The sequence below is a fragment of the Procambarus clarkii genome, chromosome 11, assembly GCF_040958095.1.
Source record: "Procambarus clarkii isolate CNS0578487 chromosome 11, FALCON_Pclarkii_2.0, whole genome shotgun sequence".
Classification (NCBI taxonomy): domain Eukaryota; kingdom Metazoa; phylum Arthropoda; class Malacostraca; order Decapoda; family Cambaridae; genus Procambarus; species Procambarus clarkii.
In genome coordinates this window covers 36,443,192-36,470,040 of record NC_091160.1, presented here as the reverse complement: position 1 = coordinate 36,470,040, position 26,849 = coordinate 36,443,192, and the positions used below count along the sequence as shown (strand labels likewise).

The following is a 26,849-nucleotide window of genomic DNA, read 5'->3' as shown; positions in this document are numbered from 1 at the left end:
GGTACGTGACGCGATCAGCGGGAGCCTGCAGGTGCGAGAGAGGGACTACAAGGTGGACCCATTCCACATCGTGCCACACAAGTTTGCTGTCGAGCTGTTCTTGCAGTCAGACCAAACTTCCCCTTTCTGGAGCGATGTACCGGAGCTGCGACTGCGTTACCTCAGTTCCGATCACCTAGAGAGACTCGTCGGCTCCACACACAAAGACTCACATCCCTATCACCAGTTTGGAACCCTCGGAGGTCGTAAATGGGTTTCTTCCACCTCACTGATTTACACTGGAGATGAAGGAAAAGAAGAGGGAGCGTCTTCAAGCATTCAAAAGAATTTTGCTAGATCAGATGGCAAGACCAGAGTCCTCCCTAGAAGCTTAACCCGAGGAAGATCTCACAGCCAGCTCCGGGCATCATCCACATCATTTAATAACCTCAAAGACCAAAAGGAAGCATCAATATCATCGCCAAATCTCTCACGTGCTTTCCAAGTTGCTGTTGATTTGTCACATGCTAGTTCAAAGTTCTTGGCTGGACTGTCTTCAACAAGCAGCGGTGTTTGTCTTGGGTTTGAGGATGGCAGTGAGCCTCCGTCTCCAGATAATAAAGAAACACCCAATAACATCAGTCCTTACGCTGCTGGAGGAGAAACTTCACAGGACTCAGAAGACGCCGGTGAAGGTGCCAGACGAAAAAAATCCTTGTTCAGTTCTCGAGATAGATCTCTCCGCATAGAAGACTTAACTGGCGAAGAGGCCTGGAGATGCAGGCGAGAGGCAGGAGCTAAGGGATTCGATGGATCAAATGCTTCCAGCACATCATATGAGGATCTTCTTGCTAATATTTCCTCAACCAGAAGAGCTACTTTTAAAACTGAGTTGAACCTGCTACGATTTGACACTTTGGCACAAGAACGCTTGGTAAAGGAAATATTGGCTCCGTCGGACTCTGATTTTGAAGACGAGGAGGGAGCTTGCGAAGTTAGTGACTCAGACATTGCAGGAAATTACGGATGCGTTATCACCTTTGAAAGTCGCAGCTCTAGCATGGACGACGTTGGGTCTCCCAGAGCCTTGGAGGAAGTGCTCGTATCGCTGACTTCCAATGATAGCCACCCCGAGGTTGTCTTCGAACCATCAAAGCTCCAGCTACACTCTTCTGATGAAGAGCATGATTCTGAGTTCAATCTTGGAACATCCAGCAGTTCTGAAAGGCGACAACCTGAGCCTAAACCAAGAACAGCCATTCCTAGATCATGTTCAGGCCCATCAAGTTTGATAAATAAGGTGCCAGTGCCATCGCCTCCAAGACTGAATGTGAGTCTGGTGTCCGAGACATTAGTGAGTGTCGAGTCTCATAATGAAGGATTTGATTCTTCCTTGGACAGCTCTCAGGTGCATGTCAAAGGCCCTCCGGAGGGGGACCAAGCCATGTCTGATGAAGACATCAGCGAAAGTGAAGCAAGACACAGAGTGACACTTCAGGGGGATGGCACTGTTACCGTGGCAGCGCTGACCAGTGACTCTCGCATAACACCTGACATTGCAGAAGATGATAACTTCCAGTACGAATCTTTAAAGCACGAAGATGAACACATTCCAATAGACATAAGGAATATTGATAGTGAAGACTCGACAGAAGGTGTTGCATGCAAATATGGTGTTCGTTATGATGTGGCAGAAGATGAAGCTTGCAGTCCTCCGGAAAGTGACAAAGATGAGAGTGAAAGAAGCAACTTGCATGAGTTAGATAGGGCAGAATCCATTACCTCTTCCGTGGATAGAGAAATACCTACAGATTCCTTTAGTGCAATACCACTGGAAGACAGTCTAAAAGTCACTGTGAGAGAAGCTGATCTCACAGGCACTAAGAGTGACGAAGATAAAGACAATGAAAGTGACTCGCGAGACCCTAACAGTGATCCTAGTGAACAATGTGATGTGCCAAAGAGCTGCGACCATCCAAAAAGCTTGTTGAACTATAGTGAGTACATTTCAGTTATGAGTAAGTCAACAGAAATTCAAAGTGGCAGTGAAAGTGTCGAGGCCACCTCTGGCGTAGTAAGTGCCACAGCCAGTACTTTAGCAGGTGATGATAGAGCCAGAACTTTAATGGGTGATGACAGAGCCAGAACTTTAACAGGTGATGATAGAGCCAGAACTGTAACAGGTGATGATAGAGCCAGAACTTTAATGGGTGATGACAGAGCCAGAACTTTAACAGGTGATGATAGAGCCAGTACTTTAACAGGTGATGATAGAGCCAGTACTTTAACAGGTGATGATAGAGCCAGAACTTTAACAGGTGATGATAGAGCCAGAACTTTAACAGGTGATGATAGAGCCAGAACTTCAACAGGTGATGATAGAGCCAGAACTGTAACAGGTGATGATAGAGCCAGAACTGTAACAGGTGATGATAGAGCCAGAACTGTAACAGGTGATGACAGAGCCAGAACTTTAACAGGTGATGACAGAGCCAGAACTTTAACAGGTGATGATAGAGCCAGAACTTTAACTGGTGATGATAGAGCCAGAACTTTAACAGGTGATGATAGAGCCAGAACTTTAACAGGTGATGACAGAGCCAGAACTTTAACAGGTGATGACAGAGCCAGAACTTTAACAGGTGATGATAGAGCCAGAACTTTAACTGGTGATGATAGAGCCAGAACTTTAACAGGTGATGATAGAGCCAGAACTTTAACAGGTGATGACAGAGCCAGAACTTTAACAGGTGATGACAGAGCCAGAACTTTAACGGGTGATGATAGAGCCAGAACTTTAACAGGTGATGACAGAGCCAGAACTTTAACAGGTGATGACAGAGCCAGAACTTTAACGGGTGATGATAGAGCCAGAACTTTAACAGGTGATGACAGAGCCAGAACTTTAACAGGTGATGACAGAGCCAGAACTTTAACGGGTGATGATAGAGCCAGAACTTTAACAGGTGATGACAGAGCCAGAACTTTAACAGGTGATGACAGAGCCAGAACTTTAACGGGTGATGACCATGGCAGAAACAGATCATCAATTGATGATAACAGAGACAGAATTTCAAGAAGAAATGCCAGAAGCAAAACATACAATGTCAGTGACAGGAGCAAAACGTTAACAAACAGAACATTCGATGATAGAACTTTTGAAAGTGATGACAGAGGCAGAACTTTAGATAGTAGAACTTATAAAAGTGGTGACACAAACAGAACTTTAGATAGTAGAACTCATAAAAGTGATGACAGAGACATACATTTTTATGGTAGAACTTACAAAGGTGGTGACAAAGGCAGGCTTTTATACGGTGGAGCTCACACAGACGTTGGCAAAAACAGAGGTGTGATAGGTGATGAAAGAGGTGTAAGTTTTGCGGATGTCGGCAAAACTTCGGCAGGTAGTGATGTGAGAAGATATGAGACAAATGGAAGTTTTCTGTCTGGACAATACGGAGGCGATAAGAAGTTGAGGGCTAGCGTTGGTGGAAGAAGACAGGGACAGCACCCACCAGGGTCAGCGACCAGTGATCAGCACCCTGAGAGAGATGCGGAAAGCCACCAACCGCACTTACGGTACGTGAGACTGCAGAATGCCGGCACGCAAACAACGCAGACGAAACGGACGTCGAAAATGGCATCATCGTGGACTTATAAATTCAATGAAGGAGAAGGTGTCACCGTTGGTTCGGCCGCCAAATACAGCCGCTCTCCCCTGCGCAATGGACAGACAGAGCCCCCATTTACACCACTACCAGACCGACTGAGTGGCCCCTGGTCGCAGAGACTTGCCAGGGGCCCGTCACCTTCCCCTGCCAATGCCGACCTGGCTGCCCTACAAAGGAACCTATATAACCTAGTGCAAGGACACGAGAATACAATGTATCTGAGGCAACTGCAGAATGGGTTGCGACATAAGGCATATCTTGCCCCACACCTGAGCCAACACATCCACCCTGGCTCCGTACAAGACCCGCCTCCCCGCCGCCAACAGTCCTCCGTGAATCCACCCCATCACCATGAGTCTCCCGTCAAACATCACTGCCACCATCCACCCGTCCCCAATTACCACCAATCACCAGTCCATCAATCCGCCACACCTATCCACTACAAGTACCCAGTGCTGAACTCTACCTTCGTTCAGTCGTCCTCCTCCCTGGCCTACTTCACCACTCGACCTCACCTGGGGGCGCGGGATGGACCGCCTCCAGGAGACAGAGCAGCAGGGGTCAGTTATGGCGGCAGTGCAAGAGACCTAACTAGGCTCCACCATACCAACACTTTCTTCCACCACCGTGCTGGTAAGTAGACTTTTAACAAGGTTGAGTACACGCAGCATTGTGCTGCTATCCTATTCTACTCCCATATCTCACAGGAGAGTTAGACGTAAGTGGAGCAAGTTTATTGATTGGTTGATGAAGATTAAGCCATCCAAAAGGTGGCACGGGCATGAATAGCCCGTAAGTGGTGGCCCTTTTGAGCCATTACCGGTATCAATATATGATACTGGAGATCTGTGACGCGTGACAGAGATGTCACGGGAGATGTCTCCCGTGGCAAGTTTAAACTGAAACTTGAATATGAGTTACTGTGTATGAGTCAGGCATTTCTGCCATGGAGGTGACTCATCGCACACATCATTTATTCAACACTCCACCGGCTTGTCTGCCATCTGTCGGCCTCCCAGTGGGACACACTAATGACACTGTACATAACTACTGCAGTCATGCACTACCTCGACACACTATATATATAAAGCTATTAACAGACAAAAAGTTTATTTCATAGTTTTTTTGAAAATTAATGTTGAAGGATAAATTAGGATGTTGGAATAGGCTGTGATAGATTTGACAGATTAGTCAGGTATGGATTAGCCTTGTTTGAATTTCGCTATAGGGTGTGTATATACAGTATAATGACCGAGATTTTATGAAGTTAGATTATTGTATATTAGGCTAAGATCCTGACAATCCTTTATAGATTAGATTTCGTTAACATTTTTGTATATAAGGAATAGTTCAATATTTGGGGATTTATTTATGGGTTTGGGATTTGATAATATTTAATATATATAAACACACTTTATATATATATATATAATATATATATATATATATATATATATATATATATATATATATATATATATATATATATATATATATATTAGTATATTTTGGTAGCAGTCTTTCCTGTAGACATATATTATTAAATATGACCGAAAAAGTAAGATTAATAATTCTAACACGAATTTTCTCAATTTTTCGTACATTTCTTTTCACTGTTGGAGGTAAATCAAAAATCAATTCTCCAAAATTCATTTTTATTTCTAGTCTGACGCGACACGAGCACGTTTCGTAAAACTTATTACATTTTCAAAGACTTTAGTTTACAAATACACAACTGAATAGAACTTACGCATCTCCGATTTTATATCTACATTTGAGAGAGGTGGATGGGGTGAGGTGGCATTAATAGGGTATTAATTTCATCAACACAAGACAGAACAAGAGGTGGCATTAATAGGGTATTAATTTCATCAACAGATGAAATTAATGAAATGAAAATGTTGATGAAATTAATACCCTATTAATGCCACCTCTTGTTCTGTCTTGTGTTGATGAAATTAATACCCTATTAATGCCACCTCACCCCATCCACCTCTCTCAAATGTAGATATAAAATCGGAGATGCGTAAGTTCTATTCAGTTGTGTATTTGTAAACTAAAGTCTTTGAAAATGTAATAAGTTTTACGAAACGCGCTCGTGTCGCGTCAGACTAGAAATAAAAATGAATTTTGGAGAATTGATTTTTGATTTACCTCCAACAGTGAAAAGAAATGTACGAAAGATTGAGAAAATTCGTGTTAGAATTATTAATCTTACTTTTTCGGTCATATTTAATAATATATATATATATATATATATATATATATATATATATATATATATATATATATATATATATATATATATATATATATCCATCGGGATTTCAGTTTGAACACTTTAAGATGCGATTAGGCAGTCAATCACATTGCTACCTAATCCAGAATTTTCAGCTCAGCAATGTTGTTGGTATAAACATTTCATCGACATGGACCATCGATATTGTAAATTTAATTTTATAATATATGGACATAAATGAAGATTTTAAAATTCATACAAATTGTAAAATCTGGAGGCGACACCGGATAGAACTATAGAACTACTTGCACGACCATTTGGATTAAGGCGGCGGCCAAGGGATGGATATAATTCACTCTTCTTCCCTCCTCTGTCTTGGCATAAGTAGTTTGCATGAGTCCTCCTGCGATTACTGCAGAGGACTCTAGAGTCAATACATTTGCGTGTGGTCTTGGTGACATCTGCTTTGGCAGCTGGGCTCCGTATGTTGATGATAACTGCTCTCTCACTCTTTTTCTTTAAACAAAAAATAACAGTCCTAAATAAACCTTTGGCTTGTACCAAGGTAATGGTTCACTATGGGACGTCGTTTTGTTGTTTAAGATTCAGGTACTGGGAACAAATTTCCAAGTAGCACGGGCTATGGTGAGCCCGTAGTGGACTTACCTGGCACAGGAGCGGGGCTGTAAATGTTCTGTAGGGACGTCATTGTTGTTCTTAGTAAAACTGTGAGCTAAGAGCTGTTGTCCTACATCTGAAGCCCTGCATAAGTCTAGAAACTCAATTTATTTTAACAATTTATTATTTTTATTCATTAAGATTATACTCATTTATTAATACTAAGTAACTAGCATGTAAGGAACAATATGAACCAGAGGTCAAGTGTGTGCCAGAGACCTCCCCCTTTCCTTCCCCCGCTTATCTATCTATCTATCTGTATGCGTGCGTCTATATATTTATCTATCTCTTTCCCTAGTATTGTGGTATCCCTGTAATGGTTGGCGGAGTTACTAAGTGAAACAAATGTGTAGTAGACACTCATAATCATCCAAAGTTTATTACTGTCCAACTCAGTATATGTTCCTGTATCACACACCATCCTGCGAGATGGGGATTTTTGTAAGTGTTCATATAATCTCTACGGGTAGCCGTATAAGTGCGGGTGTACGTCAATAAAATAAAGTGTAGGAGGGTGTAGGAGCGGCGAGGGTGTGCTCCCCTCACAGGTGGTGTTAACTGATAGTATCACACAAGGGGGGACGGCCGGAGCTAGCAACACCACCTCTCTCATATCAGTAATATCTTCCTCCACGATCAATACAACACTCACCAGAGGTCCCTTCGCGTCCTAGTAAGTCCCTTCAGGCACTATTAGCTGGTCCTGCTAGAGGAGTTTTCGCCACTACGCCATATATTCAAAATTCAAATTCAAAATTCAAATGTTTATTCAGGTAAAGTACATACATACAAGAGGTGATACAAAAATTGATAGATTTATAGATAGAGCTAGTACATACAATGCCTAAAGCCACTATTACGTAAAGCGTTTCGGGCAGGAAAAACATTAAAGTCTAAAACTTAATACTAATTGAGATTAAAGTATAAAATGTGTTGAGAAAAAATAAAAATAATAAAGCCTAGGTACTTGCTGCAGGTTCTTACGGTTGGATTATACCAGCTCAGTTATACTGTATTGGATAGTAAGCCTAGATAATACAGAGAACAGGGATAACTCCTTTCCTTCCAAAGGTCTTGTTTGTGGGGTTGGGTGGGTGGGGGGGTGAATGTTAAGGACTTCTTGGTCATCTCCACCCGTTGTTTAATTTGGGTTTCTGGTGTGGAAACGATCTTGTTATAAATTCTAATTACGCCTAATAAGTAGCCAGGTTTACTAGTGCTGCAATGGAAGTTTAAAACGTCGTGTATATTATGTTGTCATTTGATGTATTGTTTACCAGAATGTTTTATAATAAGTAGCTTTGAGGGATGGTCTGTTCCGCATCATTATTACGTGCGCTTCTTGATATATCTTGCCAGCTGTAATCTCTGCCCCAGGAACCTGTATCACTTTTCATGTAACGCTTCCATTTAGGGTAACTTTGAATATGTCAGTGTGAGCATGTAAGTTCTAACGTACATGTGCGTGTGTTGGCAGTTATGAATGTCCGTATGTTAGTGAGACCTCGTGCCTAGGGTTAGGGTATAAGAGTGACAAGAATTCAGTAAGTTGACTTAATTATGCTGCTCATATCATTCCTGGCTACAACCCGTCCATGTACACGGACGGTGCCAGAAAACTTAGTCACATAATGAGCCGAGGAAGGACCCCAATCTTCTCTAAGATAAATAATTTATATTTATGTTGAACTAGATAAAAAAGGTTTTCATTTGCCTGAGCTTTGTGATCAAGTTACAACTGAGAAGGAGCGTAATTACAATACTGTAGTGGTAGTGTTAGGCTTAAGGCCTATCAAGTTCAAGTATGTTTATTGAGACCAGAAAGAAATACATATCAAAGGGATAGAGTAGCTTAGGCTATTTCTACCCCCCCATTAAGGCCTATCAACTTGTAACTGCGGCCATACAAGGGCTTACACTCCAACCAGCATGATTACTTTAGCCCTGTACATGTCCAAGACTAAAGTACACTCTGGGTGTATGTATACACCCAGAAGCAGAATACACCTTTCGGTGTATATATCTCTGCAGTAGATAATGTTACACTGGTCATGATACAAGCAAGTAAAGGACTTAACAGGGAGTAACAGTTTACAGTCGAATATGCTATCTACAACAGGTAAACTTGGGAGAATTGACAAGGGCATTAAATATATGTACTGTATATTTCTTGAGCATCAGTAATAGAACTGTCATGTGTTCTTTGATTTTTCTTTTGACATTCAATTATATAATGACGTATGACATAGGGTATGTGAATACTTTGGCTATCAAAAGGCTTAAAAGTTAGTACTCACATAGCTGGATGGCTGGCTGGCGCTTGCTCTTGTGCTCTCTTTCTGTTTCTGTCTCTCTCTGTCTCTGTCTGTCTGTCTGTGTCTGTGTGTCTGTCTCTCTCTGTCTGTCTCTCTCTGTCTCTCTCTCTCTCTCTCTCACGAATCTTCATGTAGACTAAGATATATTATCCTACATTGCCTCAGCTGTCTCTTATTTTCCCCCACCCATTTCTTAAAGATAATAATAACATGCGTGAGAATTGCAAGAATGGAAGTAGACCGCACCACTAGCACTCCCACGTCCTACCAGTAACTCTGGGGCCGCCGGGAAGAGCGGACGTACCATTTTCTCTCCCACATTCAGCTCTTTCCTCTGATTTTCCGGGTGTTCTTTGTTTTATCTACGTCCTCTCATTGATTCCCTGTGCTTCTCCCGGTGCTCCCTGAGGTTCTAAAATGGACGGCGGGGTTCTGAAGGAATTAATTACATCTGCGTATTGACGATTTGGTGAAGGTCAGGTGACTGTTCCTCGACCTTGCCGTGCTGTAGGCTAACAGGTCATGCTATATCCTGAGAGCCTTATGGCATTTGTCCATCTAACTATAGCTTGCCAGTCTCGCCTATTATTTTGAGGTATCATGCTTTGTCGTCCTTACTCGACGATAATGATGCTAATACTAGAGTCATGCTTGCTTCTGACATGCTTGCTTCTAATATGCTTATTTGTCTCATGCTTATCTGTGTTATGTTTACCTTTTTCAGGATTACCTGTGTTATGCTTACCTGTCTCATGCTTATCTGTGTTATTCTTATCTGTTTTATGCTTACCTCTTCAGTATCATCCTTGCCTGGGGGCATGCTTATCTGTCATACTTACCTGTGTTATGTTTATTTCTGGCATGCTTGTGCTATGCTTGATGATATCATGAATCATTTATTATGCTTGTTTCTGCGATGACTATTTGTGTCATGCATACTAGTCAGGCACGCCTCTCATGCTTACATGCATCATGCTTACTGTGCCATGTTTTCCAGAGTCCCGTCATGCTTAAGTGTGCCATACTGACCTTCACTAGGCTTCTATATTTCATGCATAATTGTGTTTGCTTATTAATGAACTACGGGCGAGTGAAGTCCAGCTCTGAACGTTTAAGTTCTGTAACATGTTTGACCTTGAAGTCAAACAATATTAGACTGAGGAGGCTTCCTCGACTTGTTCTTTCATTGTATTCTCTTGTTGACAGCTCTTACAGGATATGAGCACTTTGCCATGAATTAATTGCGTGTTAAGTTTCCATTGTGGTCCTATTGTCATGTTTTCTCATTTTAGAGGCCGTCCTTGTCCAGTTTCTATATTTCCCTGAGTATTTTGTATACAGAGATCATATCCCTTCTTCTCCATATCTTTAGGTTTTTGTTGTGATACAATACGACCATTTATTACGTAATTATGATGTCATATAATGTTTTACAGAATTTTAAAATATAGACAAGAACAATTATTTCAATTCCTGTTTCAAGTTTTGTTCATTACAGAAGTGACACCTGATCACACACCTGGTTTCTGCCCGAAACGCTGCGCGTACTAGTGGCTTTACAAGACTGTAATTACCATATTATGTATCCTCACATTCCCAATGTACCTTCTTGTATATGCATAAATAAATAAATATACGTAAATTAATCCTCTTCGTCACTGTCATCACATTCATTACCGGTATTTGAACTACTCCATCCACTCATTTGGCACTCGCAACAATTTGCAGCTGAACAGGGCGATCCATTGTGCTTGCATTTACATCGTGAAGTGGCACATTTCATCTTGCATGAAGAGTGATAATGTGGAGCAGATAATCCCTGGTGCTGCTGGCATGCCGCAAACTTCAGGATAGTAGGAACTATTGTTTACATACCAACCCCACTGTTTATTTATTTATTTTTATACAAGAAGGTACATTGGGGGTTAACAGAGAACATAGAAATTAAGTTGACTTTACATTCTTGTAAAACCACTAGCATGCGCAGCGTTTCAGGCAAGTCCTTAATCCTTAAACTTAATTTTAAAACACAATAATGAACAAGGATTACTAGGTACCTTGCAAGGTAAGGCAAGGTACATTAGGATAACATTTCAGGGTTATACATTGGTTCACTGAAGCACAATATGAGGATCATTTCAAGGAATAATGCAGTAGAATATGTACTCAATACAACAACCATGATATCAGATGATATCTAAGATTACAATGGTAAAGTAATATGGCTTTGTGCAAATATTGGGGGATTGGGTAGCACTAGATACAGTGCGAAGATAAAGCACTAGGTAGAAAACTATGAAGATGAAATTTGGTACTTTTTGGTTTTATTTTTGAATATGGCAAAAGTTGGACAGCTTTTCAATTCATTAGGGAGTGAGTTCCATAGACTAGGTCCCTTTATTTGCATAGAGTGTTTACACAGATTAAGTTTGACTCTGGGGATATCAAAGACATATTTATGTCTGGTGTGGTTCTACATTGATCCTCTATTCTACATTGATTCTCTCTTCTGTGGACTTCCAGCTATTGTTTCTTGAAAATATGTGCGAAATGTGGTACTTGTGAACGAATCTGTAGGTGACAAAGACTCGGATGTAACACGTAATTATCAAAAGGCCAAGCCGGGGAGACAATATAGCACCATCAAAGTTGCAGGATATTCAAAAAGGCACTAAATATCACCAAGGATGCCAATACGAGAGCAAAAGCGCATAAGGTGAGCGATACCAAAGTATCGGATTCACCAAGAATTCTATGGAGGGACACGTGACCGCGTGGGACGGTTGGGAAGCAAGACACCCACGTAGCTGCAGCCACCTTTTCAATGAACATTCGATGACGTAATGCGTTAACAGATTCCAGTTTGGCAGTCAGACAACAGCATTATTGCCGCTCTTCCAGCGGCTTCAATAACCGAGTGTTGGTAACAATCAGAACATGATGTATTTGTAACTGAACAGAGATACTTGATCTACAGTGAATTGCTTGCATTGTCCCTGACCAATTTGGACCTGATTCTTCTGGTGAAAAGATCTATCAGAGAAGACTAAGTTTATTTATGGTGATTATGGGTACTGGAAGTTCGCAAAATAAGATGCCCCTTGACATGCCTTGTGCGTTTCTATATTCTCTTGTTGCAGCCTTCTTAATTTCGCTGCCACTAACATTACGCCTACGAATAGAAAACTGGATCTTGATCTTCGGGGGTCACTGCCGCAATTTTACTCATTCCGTTAAATATATTCTTACCATCCAAAGTGAAGACTTCATGATCCATGTTATCTGCTGTTAGAAGTACTGCAGTGTTTTTATCAACAGTCAAAGAAGCAAAGCCATTTGCTAGCGCCATGTTTATTTCGAAGCGTGTTACCTCTGCAAACGACGAACAGTAAACCAAGATGGCGGAGAACGTCAGTGAGGTTTCTTGATCTAAAGTTGTGGTGTAGCTAAATAGACAACTCTATCTGTAATGGACATAGTAATCCTCTTGGGCAAATACCTTGCATAACGCTCTGCCAAATTGCACCTATTTTTATGAAAGGATCCTCTCCCCCAAATGCTCTTGATAATAGCCAATTAAGATTTGTTAATGTAATCCAGAGTACTTTCTGCAGTGATGTAACTTGGTGATGGATTCCCCGACAGATTCTTCATTTAAACGAGCACTTTATACCTTGGCATTGCATCGGCTGCATTCTGTCGTTTCTTTATTCCAATGGTCTAGTTGTCCGTAAACCTTTTCTGGCGATGCTTTTGAAACCTTTTCCAGCTGCTGCATCAACATCGCTCAGACAACTGCGACTGGATTCATTTATACCGTCTGCTTCTTTGTGTGAAATGTTTACCCTCGCCTGTCCGCTGTCCAGTTTCACCTTCCAGTCGGATACATTTTTAAATCAATTTTGGGGTTGTCCGAATGCGATTTTGTCGGATTTCGGATATGTAATATGGCAATGGTCCCTGAGCTGGAAATCATTTACAAACCTTTGGAAGTTATTTTGCCCAGGTTAAAGGCATATTTGCTCAAGATTGTCTAGACTGTCATGTGTCATGAGTGGACACTACTACTACTACATCTAATTTAATTTAATTTTGCTTCAGAGGGATAGTTTATTTAGCAGCATCATGGAGTCAGCACAACTGTTGTCGTGTGTTGTTAGTGGACACAACTATATAGTTATGTGGAATGTTACCTTTACGTATACTTACGCGAGTCATGCTCACAAGAGTTATACTTACTATTAAACACGAGTTATACTTATAGCTGATATACGCGTACCTGTGTCGTTGTTATGAGTGGCATATATGTGCTTGTTATACTAACATGTATGCTATATTGATGCCATACGTACCTGTTATGATCTATTATCACTGACCTGTTACTTCTCTTATCTCACTTAAAAATCGCTTAACTTCTCTTATCTCACTTAATAATCACTTATCTTAATTATCTCCCTTAATAATTACTAAACTTCTCATAATTACCTGTCACCTATGTAAGTAGAATGTAACAACTCTTGTATATATCTCAAAAAAAAAAAAAGTACTCGAGGCTTCTTTGGGGGGGGGGGGGGTTGAAATAGCCTAAGCTACTCTATCCCTTTGAGATGTACTTTTTTCCTTGTCGCAATAAACATACATGAACTTGAGGTTTCGTAATTATCTGCGACTTGTAATTGTCGCCTTCATAATTGTGATTCTTAAAGTATGTCTTCCATAGTTATATGTAGCTCCATACATTTCCATGTTTCTATAATGTTCATTTCTTTATCGTTTAATGTATTATTAAGATGTCTTAGATCTGGGGACGCATACAGACCGCGTTTTCACACTAAACAAAACTCTCCTTGTTCCTGAGTTCTCTTGTTAGCTCCATCACGCCCAACAAAAACTACCCTCAGCCAGTGTTAACTTATCCACAAACCCTATGCCTTTCCTCAGAATTCTGGCTTGTCCATAATTTTTTAAATGTTCTACGCCTATACATGTTGGGTAGTGGGTTATTGTGAGGTTATGTACAATAGTTATCTTGAGATGATTTCGGGGCTTTAATGTCCCCCGCGGCCCGGTCCTCGACCAGACCTCCACCCCCAGGAAGCAGCCCGTGACAGCTGACTAACACCCAGGTACCTATTTTACTGCTAGGTAACAGGGTGAAAGAAAGGGTGAAAGAATAGGGTGAAAGGGTGAAAGGGTGAAAGCATAGGGTGAAAGAAACTCTGCCCATTGTTTCTCACCGGCGCCCGGGATCGAACCCGGGACCACAGGACCACCCAGTGATCCTTGGGTGGTGAGGGACGTGGAGTAGCCTCAACTAAAGTCATTGTTAGGTGACTTCAGAACTACCAAATCCATTTTTAAATGTTCCTGAACATTATAATTTGTCAGTTATAACATTTAATTTGATTTAAATATATTTAAATGCATCTTTATTTCCAGAGTAACTGCTACTGTCTTGTGCATCCTAAAATAATAAAGTGTATGTAATTACTTGTTTTGGTCGGCAGGTGCAGGTGGGTCAAGTATCCGCAGTGCCGCCAGCCTTCCAGACCTGCAACATCCAGCCTCTAGCCACCTAAGAGTGCCTAGTCAATCCTCATCATTCTCTCACACTAACCCAGGCCCAACACACGCCCACTCTGCCTTTGACGTGATGGTTGGTAGGTGAGTATCCCCCCCCCCACACACACACACACACACCCAAACAAACACTTTCCAGTCAACTCACTCGTGTGTCAACTTTACTTAGAATAATAATAATAATAATAATAATAATAATAATAATAATAATAATAATACTGTAATAATAATAATAATAATAATAATTCATTTGGGAAAAGTACATACATAGATGCAGAGTTACAAACATATTGTTGGATTCATAGAGCTAGTACATGCAATACCTAAAGCCACTAAGATGCATAGCGTTTCGGGCATGGACTTAGAATTATATAGACTTCACTCGCCACAACTTGTGCATCACTTTACAATAATGGCTGTACTAAACAAGTATGGTGAATAGCAGTTTAAATAAAACACATTTGGCATAAATTGAACATGTAGCTTACAGTTTGAATGTTAGTATATATTGGTAAAACAATGTTGAGTTTACCATTAGAGCGGTGAGACACATGGACAAAATATATCACAAAATTAGGATGCAGAGAAAACAGCACACTCGTCTCGCATATTGAGTATGTTTTGACTGCTGCTGCTAGTGCAGCACCTAGTTTGTTGTGCACCCTATACTCATCCTGAGCTGTATCGCAAAAGGAGTACAGAGTGCTAAAAAGATCTTAGCAGTACAGATTTCGTTCTCAACTCGCAATCGAGAATTCAGGGTTGGAATCCCAGGCGGGATAAAAATGGTTGGGCCCATTTCCTATCCCTAATGCCCCCATTCACTTAGCAGTAAGTAGGTACCAATGCAGGTTCAAGTTCAAGTATGTTTATTGAGACAAGAAAGAACTACATCTCAAAGGGATAGAGTAGCTTAGGCTATTTCTACCCCCCTAAGCAACTCCAATGCAAGAGTTAGCTTGTGGGGTTGCATCCAGGAGAAGGTCAGTAGTTCGATCTTGAGGGGGATGAGGACCTGGATATAAGCCTAACATGTTTATATACATTGGCTACTTGTCCCCGAACAAAATTAATTGTTATTATAAAGTTTACATATACGGACAGTCCTTATGAATCACTTTCACATGCTGACAGTTCAGTGGCAGTGACAGGGCCTTGGTAGTATAGTTGAGTTCGTTCTAGACACAATTGTAGATCCAGGGCTTGAATCCCGGGTGGGACAATTGGTTGGGCACATTTCATTTCACATAATGCCTTTGTTCACCTAGTGGTAAGATACCCAGGAGCTGGTCAACTGTTGTGGGATTACATTCTGGGAAAGGTCGGTTTTTGGGGGGAAGGGGCCTCAATATATGCCTAACAAATACAGTATATACACACGCAGGCAGCCTGTCTGACAAAACAAATTATATTTTCCTCCCACATACCCTGTTCTCACATCCCATCCTCATATCTTAGCTCCTGTCTTGTCCTCATATCCTTTCCATATGGATTCCTCCTGTCCTGTCCTCATATCCCTTCCATATGTACTAGAAAATGGCTACTAAAGTTCAACTCAGGAAAGTGTAAAGTAATGAAATTAGGCAAAGGGAGCAGAAGGCTGAACACAAGGTACCATCTGGGAGATGAAATCCTGAAAGAGTCAAATAGAGAGAGAAATCTGGGGGGTTGATATCACACCGAACCTGTCCCCAGAGGCCCACATCAAAAGAATATCATCAGCGGCATATGCTAGACTGGCCAACATAGGAACTGCCTTTAGAAACTTGTGTAAGGAATCGTTCAGGACCCTGTATACCACCATGTCAGACCAATCCTGAAATATCCAGCTCCAGCTTGGAGTCCATACCTAGTTAAACACAAGATATGGGACCAACACAAGCGGGACCAAAGAGCCAAACCTCAACTCCCGCAAGCACAAATAGGTGAGTACAAGACAAAATTAGAGAAGATTCAGCGGTATGCCACTGGACTCGTCCTGGAACTGCGAGGTATGAGCTACGAGGAAAGGCTAAAGGAGCTGAACCTCATGTCCCTGGAAAACAGTAGAGTGAGGGAAGACATGATAACCACCTACAAAATTCTCAGGGGAATTGACAGGGTGGACAAAGACAAACCTTTAGCATGGGTGGAACACGAACAAGGGGACACAGGTGGAAACTTAGTACTGTACAGTACCCAGATGAGCCACAGAGCCAATAGAAAGAATTTTTTCAGTCAGTAGTTAACAAATGGAATGCACTAAGAAGTGATGTGGTGGGGGCAAACTCCATACACAGTTTCAAATGTAGATATGATAGAGCCCACAAGGGCTCTATCCGTACAACAGTTGATTGACGGTTGAGAGACGGGACCAAAGAGACAAAGCTCAACCCCTGCAAGCACAACTAGGTGAGTACAGTACAGAAATTTTGGCTTAGCACTTTCTTCTGATAATGATCTTATCTAACAAGTTAACATTCCAGCTTTGCCATTCTATCATATTGCTGTGTTTGCAAGTGCATACTAATATTGTGTCATTGTTGCTTCAGTGGCAGCAGTGTTGGGCTGAAGGGGCTGTACTGGGATGAGAGTGATAGTGGTGGATCTACGGACTCCCTCATTGATGAAGCTGAACACATCACCACCACCCCACTCGACCCCAACATTTACAATATTTACCCTCGTATCCATGGTATGTCTCCACCTCTAGTAAATGCATAGATCATGCTATATCATGAAAGTATATATATATAGCCATGGCTCGAAATATAAATAGACAATACTGTAATGATATAAAAGACAGAAACACTTCTTTTCATGTGGCTTGTGTGGCACAAGTCAAGAAAATAATTTCTTAAACTTTGAAGTAGATCATGCACTTCTCCACTTATGAGATCTTGCTTTTACCCTCATTTATGAGGTTGTCTTCTATTTTGTTCACTCTTTCTTTGAGATCTTGATTTATTTGGTCCCCTCAATCTGAGGGATCATTGTTTATTTTGACCCACAACTTGAGAAATATAACTGGCCTGATATATTCTGGCAAATATATCAGGCTTTCCTAACCTGATACAGTATATAATAATAATAATAAATATAATGCTCGCTTATAATTGTTTATTGTAATAAATAATAATAATGTGATATATTTGCTAGAAGCGATTTAAAGAACTTGCAACGACCTAGCTATCACTACAATTTGGCAGAGGCAACCGAGAGCTCCTCTAATGTCTTGCTCCTCTCAACCTCTCACTGACGAGTTCTTCATATAAACACGGGCATGCACAACATTCAAACCATTCCATCTATACCTAAAGAGCAGTAGCAAACACAAAGAAGTTGAAAAGAGTAAAAAAGTTAAAAGGACCTGGATAGGTACCAGTACATATAACAACAGCCTTTACATCAGTGGCACATGTAAACAACATTAGATTAGTAGCACATGAAAAGTTGGTAAACATCAGGATGGCATTTAGGAACTTATATAAGAAATGTTTTATGATTGTATGCAAATCATATCTGAGATCCGTCCTAGAATATTATGCATCAACAATGAAATCCACATCTGATAAAGTACAAGAAGAAAATTTAGAATGTACAAAGATATGAAATGAGACTGCTAAGGATAGATAGCTAGAGCACATACTAAATGAACTTAATATAACAAAATTAGAAGGAGAAAGGACCAGAAGAGATATGATCATAACATATATGAGAATACCGACGGAAATACTGTAAACAAATGGGATAGAGGCAGTATTTTCCAGGTTATGGTCAACAGAACAGAGACATGTAAATAATTTAAGGTATTGTACTGTATTCATAATAGTATGGTACTTGTATTATGAGATATACATGGTACAGTTTAAGTAAATAAGTAATTATCCAAATAAAATGCAAAACCAGTACAGTATTGTATACAATAGTTACATTGCACTGGCTATTTCTGGAGAATATTCAGGAGTTCCTATATATCATACAGAATGCCAATATGAATAGAGAGACATAAGATGTTCGATGTCAAAGTAGTCAGATTCACTAAGGATTTTATCAAGGAACATGTGTATAGGATGGCAATATAACACTGTCTGTGTTACAGAATATATACTGTATGAGTTTCTGGACATCATTCAGGATGCCAGTAAGAAATGTGTCCACCTCACTTACTGGTATCCTGAAAGACATAAGATCCTCAATGTCAAAGGAGGCAGATTCACCAAGTATTTTATAGATGGACCAATGACTCAAAGGAATAATGAGAAAACAAAATTTATTATGTTGAAAATTAGCACATGACAGCTGAGAGGACAGCGCTTCGGATTTGTAGTCCTGAGGTTCCGGGTTCGATTCCCGGTGGAGGCGGAGACAAATGGGCAAAATGTTTCTTTCACCCTAATGCCCCTGTTACCTAGCAGTAAATATGTACCTGGGAGTTAGACAGCTGCTACGGGCTGCTTCCTGGGGGGGTGTAACAAAAAGGAGGCCTAGTCGAGAATCGGGCCGCGGGGACGCTAAGCCCTGAAATCATCTAAAGATAACCTCAAGATAACTGTAGCAGGTAAGTGACTAAGTGGAACAATGCAAGTGTGACAGTAAGGTGCAGGTCGGTGTTCCATTAAGTTTCCACGAGTAAATTGTGTTTCTGATATTTAACCTAGCCGGAGTCAATTCCCACTCCTTATTTCATTATAGCAGGAATACCACAGGGATATGTTATGCTTAATGGCACAATTTGTTGTGTGTAGTAGCCAACATCTATCATTGCAGTGGTTGCAGTTTGCACTATGAATATCAGTAGAAATCTGAGAAAGGAATTATCTTTTGGGAGGAAGGGTAAATATGAATGGCATCTCTAGCAATGGTAGCTGCTTGGTCATATCAAGCAAGTGCCAGTTCAGTTTGACCTCAGTTATATAAATCAGTTGCCATAAGTGAAATAATGATGAATGGTAAAATGGGCTAAGTAAATAAAGGTACTGTAAAGTGCTGCAAATTATAATGTGTGGTGTACTGCATATGGGATCATTGCGGAGTAATAGAAAAGACCTGGCATAATAATTATTCTGAAGAAGTAACATGAGATCTTTGAAGGAGGGGTACTGAGAATTGTATGCAAGTGATGACCAAACCACACATCAAAAAGTGAAAAAACGACGACGTTTGGTCCGTCCTTGACCATTATCAAGTTGTGAACGGACTAAAATGTTGTCGTTTCTTAACTTTCTGATGAAATAAAATAAATAAATAATAAAATCAAATAAAACACCAGGAGTCATTTTCTAGTACGAAAGGACATCACAGAAAATTAAGAGAACTGTGAATGTGTTTGGCAAAGAGGGGCTGGCTTTATATGGGAGGTTTAGCATCCAGGGCCGGACTGTAATCTTATTTTACAGCATTTGGAGGACACTGTGCTAAGGATTTCTACAACATCCACATTAATGGAGTAAAAGGGGACAAATTAGATTTTAAGGAAAGATGTGTAGTGATATCACTGAGAAAGATAACAGACCCTGAAATTAATAGTCTGAGAACAGAAGCATGCAGGATGTTATTGTTAGGTTTGTTTTGGCCGAACCAAAGGCTGGGGTCATCCTTGATACTTGATTAGCTTGGCGGCGGAAGATTTAGAGGTCCTGTAAGAATGAATATATTGTAATGAATGACAAGGAACAGGCTAATAATTGATACGTATTAAAACTTAGCACGAGCTGATGGAAATCTGACAATACAATACGCTACTGGAAAAATCTAATAATGGGGGAAAGTAAGCTGACAGAGTGGTAAGAAGAGAGCATGTTAAAAGTGTTGCATAGAGCAGATGTGTCAGGGGAACAGGCACAACACCATCGTGTGCACGTTAAGCCAGCAACCAGAGAATGGTGTAAATAAACTGATGGAGTTGATAAATGGTGTAAATAAGTGCCATCCATTACTGAATTTTGTCTCAAGACTTCACAGGTAATCAGGTTAACCCCATTAACCCCCCAGTCAACAAAAATCGGTGTGTCTACAGATTGGGATATGCCAAATAGAAAGCACCACAAACAGCGAAGACGAAGGACACGTTCACACCAGGGAGGGTTCAGTGCTTGGAGAAGTGAAGCTGATTCTGCTAGTGTAGGTTAGTTACATTAAGTTTACAGGAATAATATGAATTGCTTTATTTTATTATGCATGTTGTGACTGACCATGTGTTATGTAATGTTTATTTTCACTAGTATATAATAGATTTTATTTTCTGCCAAGATATGTTTTACAAATATTTGCTCAGGGTCTACAGCTTTTTTAGTTAGTTTATCTTTCTATTTCATCCACGATGACTAGGGAATGCTTTATTTGGTCATTATCAGAATTGACCCAGTGAAAGACTTTGAACCCAAATAAGATCAATTACTTTAGCCGAGATGGTTACAGTACCAAAATCAAGGTTACACTTTTAATGTGTATTTAGGAGGGTTTACTTTTTATGACAGTAAGAAAGAAATGTTTTGCTACATTTCATACTAAAAAGCATACCAAGTAGTGCCTAGGAATAGTCTATCTTTACCCCATCGCCATTCTACCTCTCTTTCTAAACATATCCCCTCTTTCCCCATCTCCTAATGCCCTCACCGCCTTGCTCTCCCCCCCCACCCCCCTCTTTCATTCCATCTCCCTTATTCCCCTTTCTCTCATCCTTCCCTCCTCTCTCTAACCCCCTCCCTTCACTTCCCCTTCTTCTCTGTATCCTAGTGACGAGAGGATACTCACTCTGCTAACAGTAATTATGTGCCACAGGAACTAGCAGTGGACGTCCATACCTGCCATACCGTGGGGACCAGCTCTCCCCTGGCCAGCAGGTGAAGGTGCTAGCTCCAGGAGGAGGCGTGGCTGTAGCTAGAGTCCTGACAAATCAGAAGTCTTCATGGCAGATAAATGACAAAATTCATCACACTTCTGCTCCTGTTTCATCTGCTTCAGTGACAGTTATCCTATTGAGTGAGCCTAACAGGTGGGAACAAGTAGAGATTTTACTTCTTGAGATTCTTGAGGTTATCTTGAGATGATTTCGGGGCTTTAGTGTCCCCGCGGCCCGGTCCTCGACCAGGCCTCAAACCCCCAGGAAGCAGCCTGTGACAGCTGACTAACACACAGGTACCTATTTTACTGCTAGGTAACAGGGGCATAGGGTGAAAGAAAGTCTGCCCATTGTTTCTCGCCGGCGCCCGGGATCGAACCCGGGACCACAGGATCACAAGTCCAGCGTGCTGTCCGCTCGGCCGACCGGCTCCCTGGCCGCTCTGGCTCTTACTGGGTTATGACACTGGACATATGTACTATAGGTTTAGCACATACATTTTCATTGCCTTCAAATACTGTATTAAACAAAATTCTGTGTTACAGCTAAGGTCCTCTATATATACAGTGTGATGAAATTGCAACACTTTCTGATTTGCATGGGTAAAGGGATGGAGCCTAGTCAGCTCACCTAGTTCACGCTCAGCTAGTAAGCTTTAGCAACCAGCCGGGTCACTCTTTTGAACGTGGACTTCTGCAGGTCTTCCGTGATTGTCTCCCTCCTCTTTCCCTGTTGCATTTCCTTGCCACCCTTGTTAGGCTCTCCTGCATGAAGGGGAAGCTCCCTCAGAACCCCCATTGCACACCCTCTTGCAAAGATGTTAATTAGGTTCAGAGACTGTATGGGTGCCCTTTAATCTTACTTTCTTTGTCAACTGTGTTTCTGTTACCCCATTCATTTGCACACTTCCAATTTCCCCACATGTTATCTACCTAGGACTTACCCCTGTTCACTTTTTATATTATTTACATAATTTGTTATTTTCTAAATTACACTTACTGAGTCAATACTGTTAACTTGTAATTGTGTCCTTTATAAATGTCACATTATTAAATCATTAACTTTCATATGTACCCTTAGAAATTTGTCATATTATAAAAGTTTACCATGGAAAATGCTAATAACTCTCTTACTTATATATTACCTACACTCCCAAAAATTTGTTACCATTTTTAAAGTCACCCTTTAAATGTACAGCTTTTAAGTTGTTCACATTAAAAAAGTGATGACTAAAATTTTTGGCAAAAACTTTCATTCCACGTTGAACATTTCCTACCTCATCTATTAAAGAGAATGGCTTTGTCTGTCTCTCCAAAGTAGGAAGTCAGATGCTTGGAGCTTTTCAGGAGAAATAGTTTGGAGTACAGGACAAACGTAGGATGGTCCGGTTACCTAACAATGATTTTGGGGCTCAACGTCCCCGCGGCCCGGTCCTCGACCAGGCCTCCGAGGTAGGCCTCGGGTACATGGATAGGTCTAAGTTAAGAAATATTTGCATTTATAGAGACTCCCCTTATGTGATTTTCATGGAGTCAAGTAATTACGTAAGTCTAATTACAGGATGAGAGCTATGTTTGAGGTGTCCAATCTTCTTGGTACTCTTTGTCATATGATGCTTTGAAACTACATTACTGACGGTTTTGGTCTCCTCCAACACCTCACTTCACTTGTTCCAACTATCTACCAGAATTCTTTATATAAAGAATTCTTTATCAATTTTGTCAATTCCCATTACTATTTTGTATTTAGTGGACATATCTCCTCTTTTCTTCTATCTTCTTGCTTTGAGATATTTAACACCTCTAGCCTCTCCTTGTAGCTCATGTCTTTCAGTTTCAACAGTCATTTTGTTGCATGTCTGTACACCTTTTCCAGTTTGTTGATGTGCTTCTTGAAATATAGTCACCATACAATTGAGATATAGGCAAATTGGGCCGAAATCTCATTAGGCACACTGTTGGGCCAACATTGTTCTTATGCAGACGAGGAGTCACGATAACGTGGCTGAAATATGTTGACCAAACCACACACTAGAAAGTGAAGGACGACGACGTTTCGGTCTGTCCTGGACCATTCTCAAGTCAATTGTGAATGGTCCAGGACGGATCGAAACGTCGTCGTCCCTTCACTTTCTAGTGTGTGGTTTGGTCAACATTGTTCATATCAAGTGTACCTGGTTGAGTGGAACAGAGGGAGTAAGAGAGAGAGGCGCTGCCATAATGGTGGAATTCAGTAGAACCATAAATAAAATAAAAAAAGTATAACAAGATAGGAAAAGACCAATGGCATTGAAAGAATATCACTACTCATATAATTAGAATAAGTACCATATGATTAATACAACTGACACTTTTGTAATACTGTACATGAAATCCAGGATCTCAGTCATGTTAGACACTGAAGTCACATCATAGTAGCATTCTTCCCCTTTTTCCATCTCATTAATTTTTCATGGCCAACTGACCATCCATGAATTATTTACAATTTAAGGGTTTTACTATACTGTACTCTTTTGAAAATATAAATCATACATTTATGAGTTCCATTATTGGATAAACCTTGCACTATTATGTTTCAGGCTGCAGGGAAGTGTGGTGACTGTTCCTCTGGAGAAGGTCCTACTTGCGTGGCCTAGGATTTGACAAAACTACATAAACTTTAGTTTTACGAAGCTACGTAAACTCCAATACATAATCAAGCAATGCCAATTTGCCATATAAAAAATACAGTATGCTGTATTGTACTGTAGACTGATATTCTTTGTATCATGCAGCCCATAGCATAAACAAATGTACTAACAATTTATCATATACCAGTATATTTGGCCAATTAAGACAAACCTTGTTAATTCTGTTAGTAAATGGGGTTATAATCAAACTGTTTTTCTTGCACTTGTTTTTATTATCCCAGCACACAGGACGATCAGTTTTCAAGCTTTTCTTGCTATACATTAAATTTTGTATAGCAGTAGATCTGGTCAGGAAATTCAGAAACTGGAATGAGAGTCATGAGATGCGAGAACAGATAAGTACTGCATAGAGCAAGAGTTAATTTTAAGGTCTGCTGTACTCTCAGTTGCCCTTCATGACGTCCACACAGTAAGATGTACAAACTTCAAAACAACACTCATGTGTAAGCAAGATACAGCAATGTTAAAATATGATGATAAAACTGATAGATTAATGCCACTGCATGACCAACACTATCATCATATTTGTAAAGTACAGTATTGTGATAAATGGACTAAGGGAATTTAGCTTTTTGTTTGGCCTTAACAAGCTTATCTCTCCTAATACTGTACCATGTGGCTTTAACTTGGCCACATAGTACTGTAACTGTACACAGTTTTTTTCACAAAAAAAGAAAATTACCTTTTGTATTAGGTAAATATACATTTGTTTATTTTTTTTTTTTTAATGCAGTACTGTACTGTACATGTACACTGTATACTATATATGCAAATGACAAGTTTTGTACTTTTTTTTTATCAATTTTTGAATCATTTTGTTTTATCTGTACAGTACTGTACTTAATTTGCTAATGATTTTTCACTATTGAAAAAGCTGCATTGCAGGCTTAAACATTTAAAATTTTCTCATGTATCAATATAAACAATTTAACAAATATTTTAATGTTTCCTATTTAGATTTTAACTAAACAGCAACATCTGCCGATAGAAGCATCATCAGAATCAGTAAATTATATATTTACGATGTTCAACAATTGGCATTCTTAGTGCAATTTTACTATAGTATAATAAAATATTTTGAAGCTTGTCGTACAACAGGGCTGTCAGTAGCCAAACTGGAAAAACTCTTTGATTGTAATATTTTTACTCATTGCCAGGAATTTTATCTTAGTTGTTTATTAAAATAGCTTACACATGAAAATGTGGATGTAATTCAGAATATTTGTTAATGCGTATTATCCATTTCTGAATATTAGAACTGGCAAATTGTACTCGGATATTGAAAGTACACATAGTCAGAAAGTGTAAAATTAAAAAGAACTGAAGATCAAGCTCTTTTTCTTTTTTCTTATATATATACAATTCTTTCTTCATTTTTTTTTTTATAAAATTTATATTTGAATTTATTTTTATGTTAGATTTCTAGTCAGCTAGTAAGTTCCATTTTAGTTAACCCTTTAGCTACATAGTTTGATTTCTAGTGTCAATCATTTTGAGAAGTGCTTTTTAAACTTTTTAAGTGGAAAAAGCTGTTTTCAAGAAACAGGAATGACATCATTTGGGAGTCATGTCAAGTTCATTTCCTTCACTAATATGGGAAACTCTGCTGCATAAAATTGATTTGGGCCCATTATTTTGAGGATGGATTGCACACAGAACCACTGCCAACCATTAATCATCAGCATCTAAAATATAATGAAACCCTATATTTAACCAACTACTAATTTCATCCAGTCTGTTTCCATTCAGACATTGACTCAATCCCCCGTCTGAGACAGAAGCTCTAAAGAAATTGTCATAAATTTGGTGGCAATCAATGACTGCAGATTGCTGACAACCATGTACAGGAACAAAAAAGTCGAGAGAAGAAATGGAAAAGATGGTGAGGCGAGCCAGAGTTTTGTGGCACTAAGTACTGTATGCAGATGATGAGTCACCATAACATGGCTGAAAAAATGTTGACCAAACCACACACTAGAAACCGAAGAGACGACGACGTTTCGGTCCGTCCTGGACCATTATCAAGTCAACTGTTAAGAGACAATGTCGAAACGTCATCGTTTCGTCGTTGAAACGTCATTGTCTCGTCGTCGAAACGTTGTCGTCTCTTTAGTTCCTAGCGTGTGGTTTGATTAACATTAAGTACTGTATGTCACAATTTATTTGGTAAGTAGGGCTGCAATACTTAAGGGTTGTGGTTAAATAGTGTCTTCAATGACACATTTCTTTTGTACCAATAGGTCCATAATGTTTCTCAAGATATTGGAGACATTCATATGATTTGTTAATACTGTACTGTACTATAATAAATTACCAGGAATTGAAGTATCGCTGTATGAAGGGCTACTGATTAGTGATAATCATTCAATTGTACCTACCTATAGGAAACTGTACCTGTGTGGAAAATTATATATCTTTGTATTATTCTGAACTTTTGTAATCAATCCATGCACTTAATACATAAAACAAGTTTGGCATATCGGTCACTTTGTCAACTTAACCTACTGCCATTTATCAATATGAAAATACAATACAATTAAACTTTACTACATAACACATGGAATTTTATCTCCTTTAATAGCTGGAGTACATGCTTTGCAACACATACTATCGACGGCCCTTTGACTTTTACCTAAACATCATCTCTGCTTGAAGAGGTCAAATACATAATTTCTATTACATGTAATTATAATGTGAGACTGTCGAAAGTTTTTTTTAGATCCACTTAAATGCTGTCATCCCAACCAGTTCTTTCCTGTAAAATCTCTGTGGCTCTGTCATAGAAACTAAGTAGATTTGTGACACAGAATCTTCCTGATTAAAAACCATACTGTCTGTCTGTGTTACTATATCATTTCTCTCTAGGTGTTCT

At 39.9% G+C, this 26,849-nt stretch overlaps 1 protein-coding gene across 6 annotated transcripts in view; it reads left to right on the top strand.

Annotated features, from left to right (window-relative positions):
* LOC123758303 (uncharacterized) overlaps window positions 1-26,531 on the top strand; it is a 33,436-nt gene extending 6,905 nt beyond the window's left edge. Inside the window, exons 4-10 of one of the 6 annotated variants that reach the window (XM_069322604.1) lie at window positions 2-2,729; window positions 2,784-4,286; window positions 14,393-14,549; window positions 16,997-17,139; window positions 20,464-20,571; window positions 21,228-21,441; window positions 23,867-26,531. In XM_069322604.1, coding sequence (XP_069178705.1) covers window positions 2-2,729; window positions 2,784-4,286; window positions 14,393-14,549; window positions 16,997-17,139; window positions 20,464-20,571; window positions 21,228-21,441; window positions 23,867-23,930 — 4,917 coding nt within the window. In that variant the 3' untranslated portion in view covers window positions 23,931-26,531. Of the gene's footprint in view, window position 1; window positions 4,287-10,383; window positions 10,789-14,392; window positions 14,550-16,996; window positions 17,140-20,399; window positions 20,572-21,227; window positions 21,442-23,866 lie in introns of those variants that run through there. The other 5 variants (XM_045742515.2, XM_045742514.2, XR_006772868.2 and 2 more) reach the window with 5 other exon arrangements.
* The last annotated feature ends 318 nt before the right edge of the window (window positions 26,532-26,849 follow it).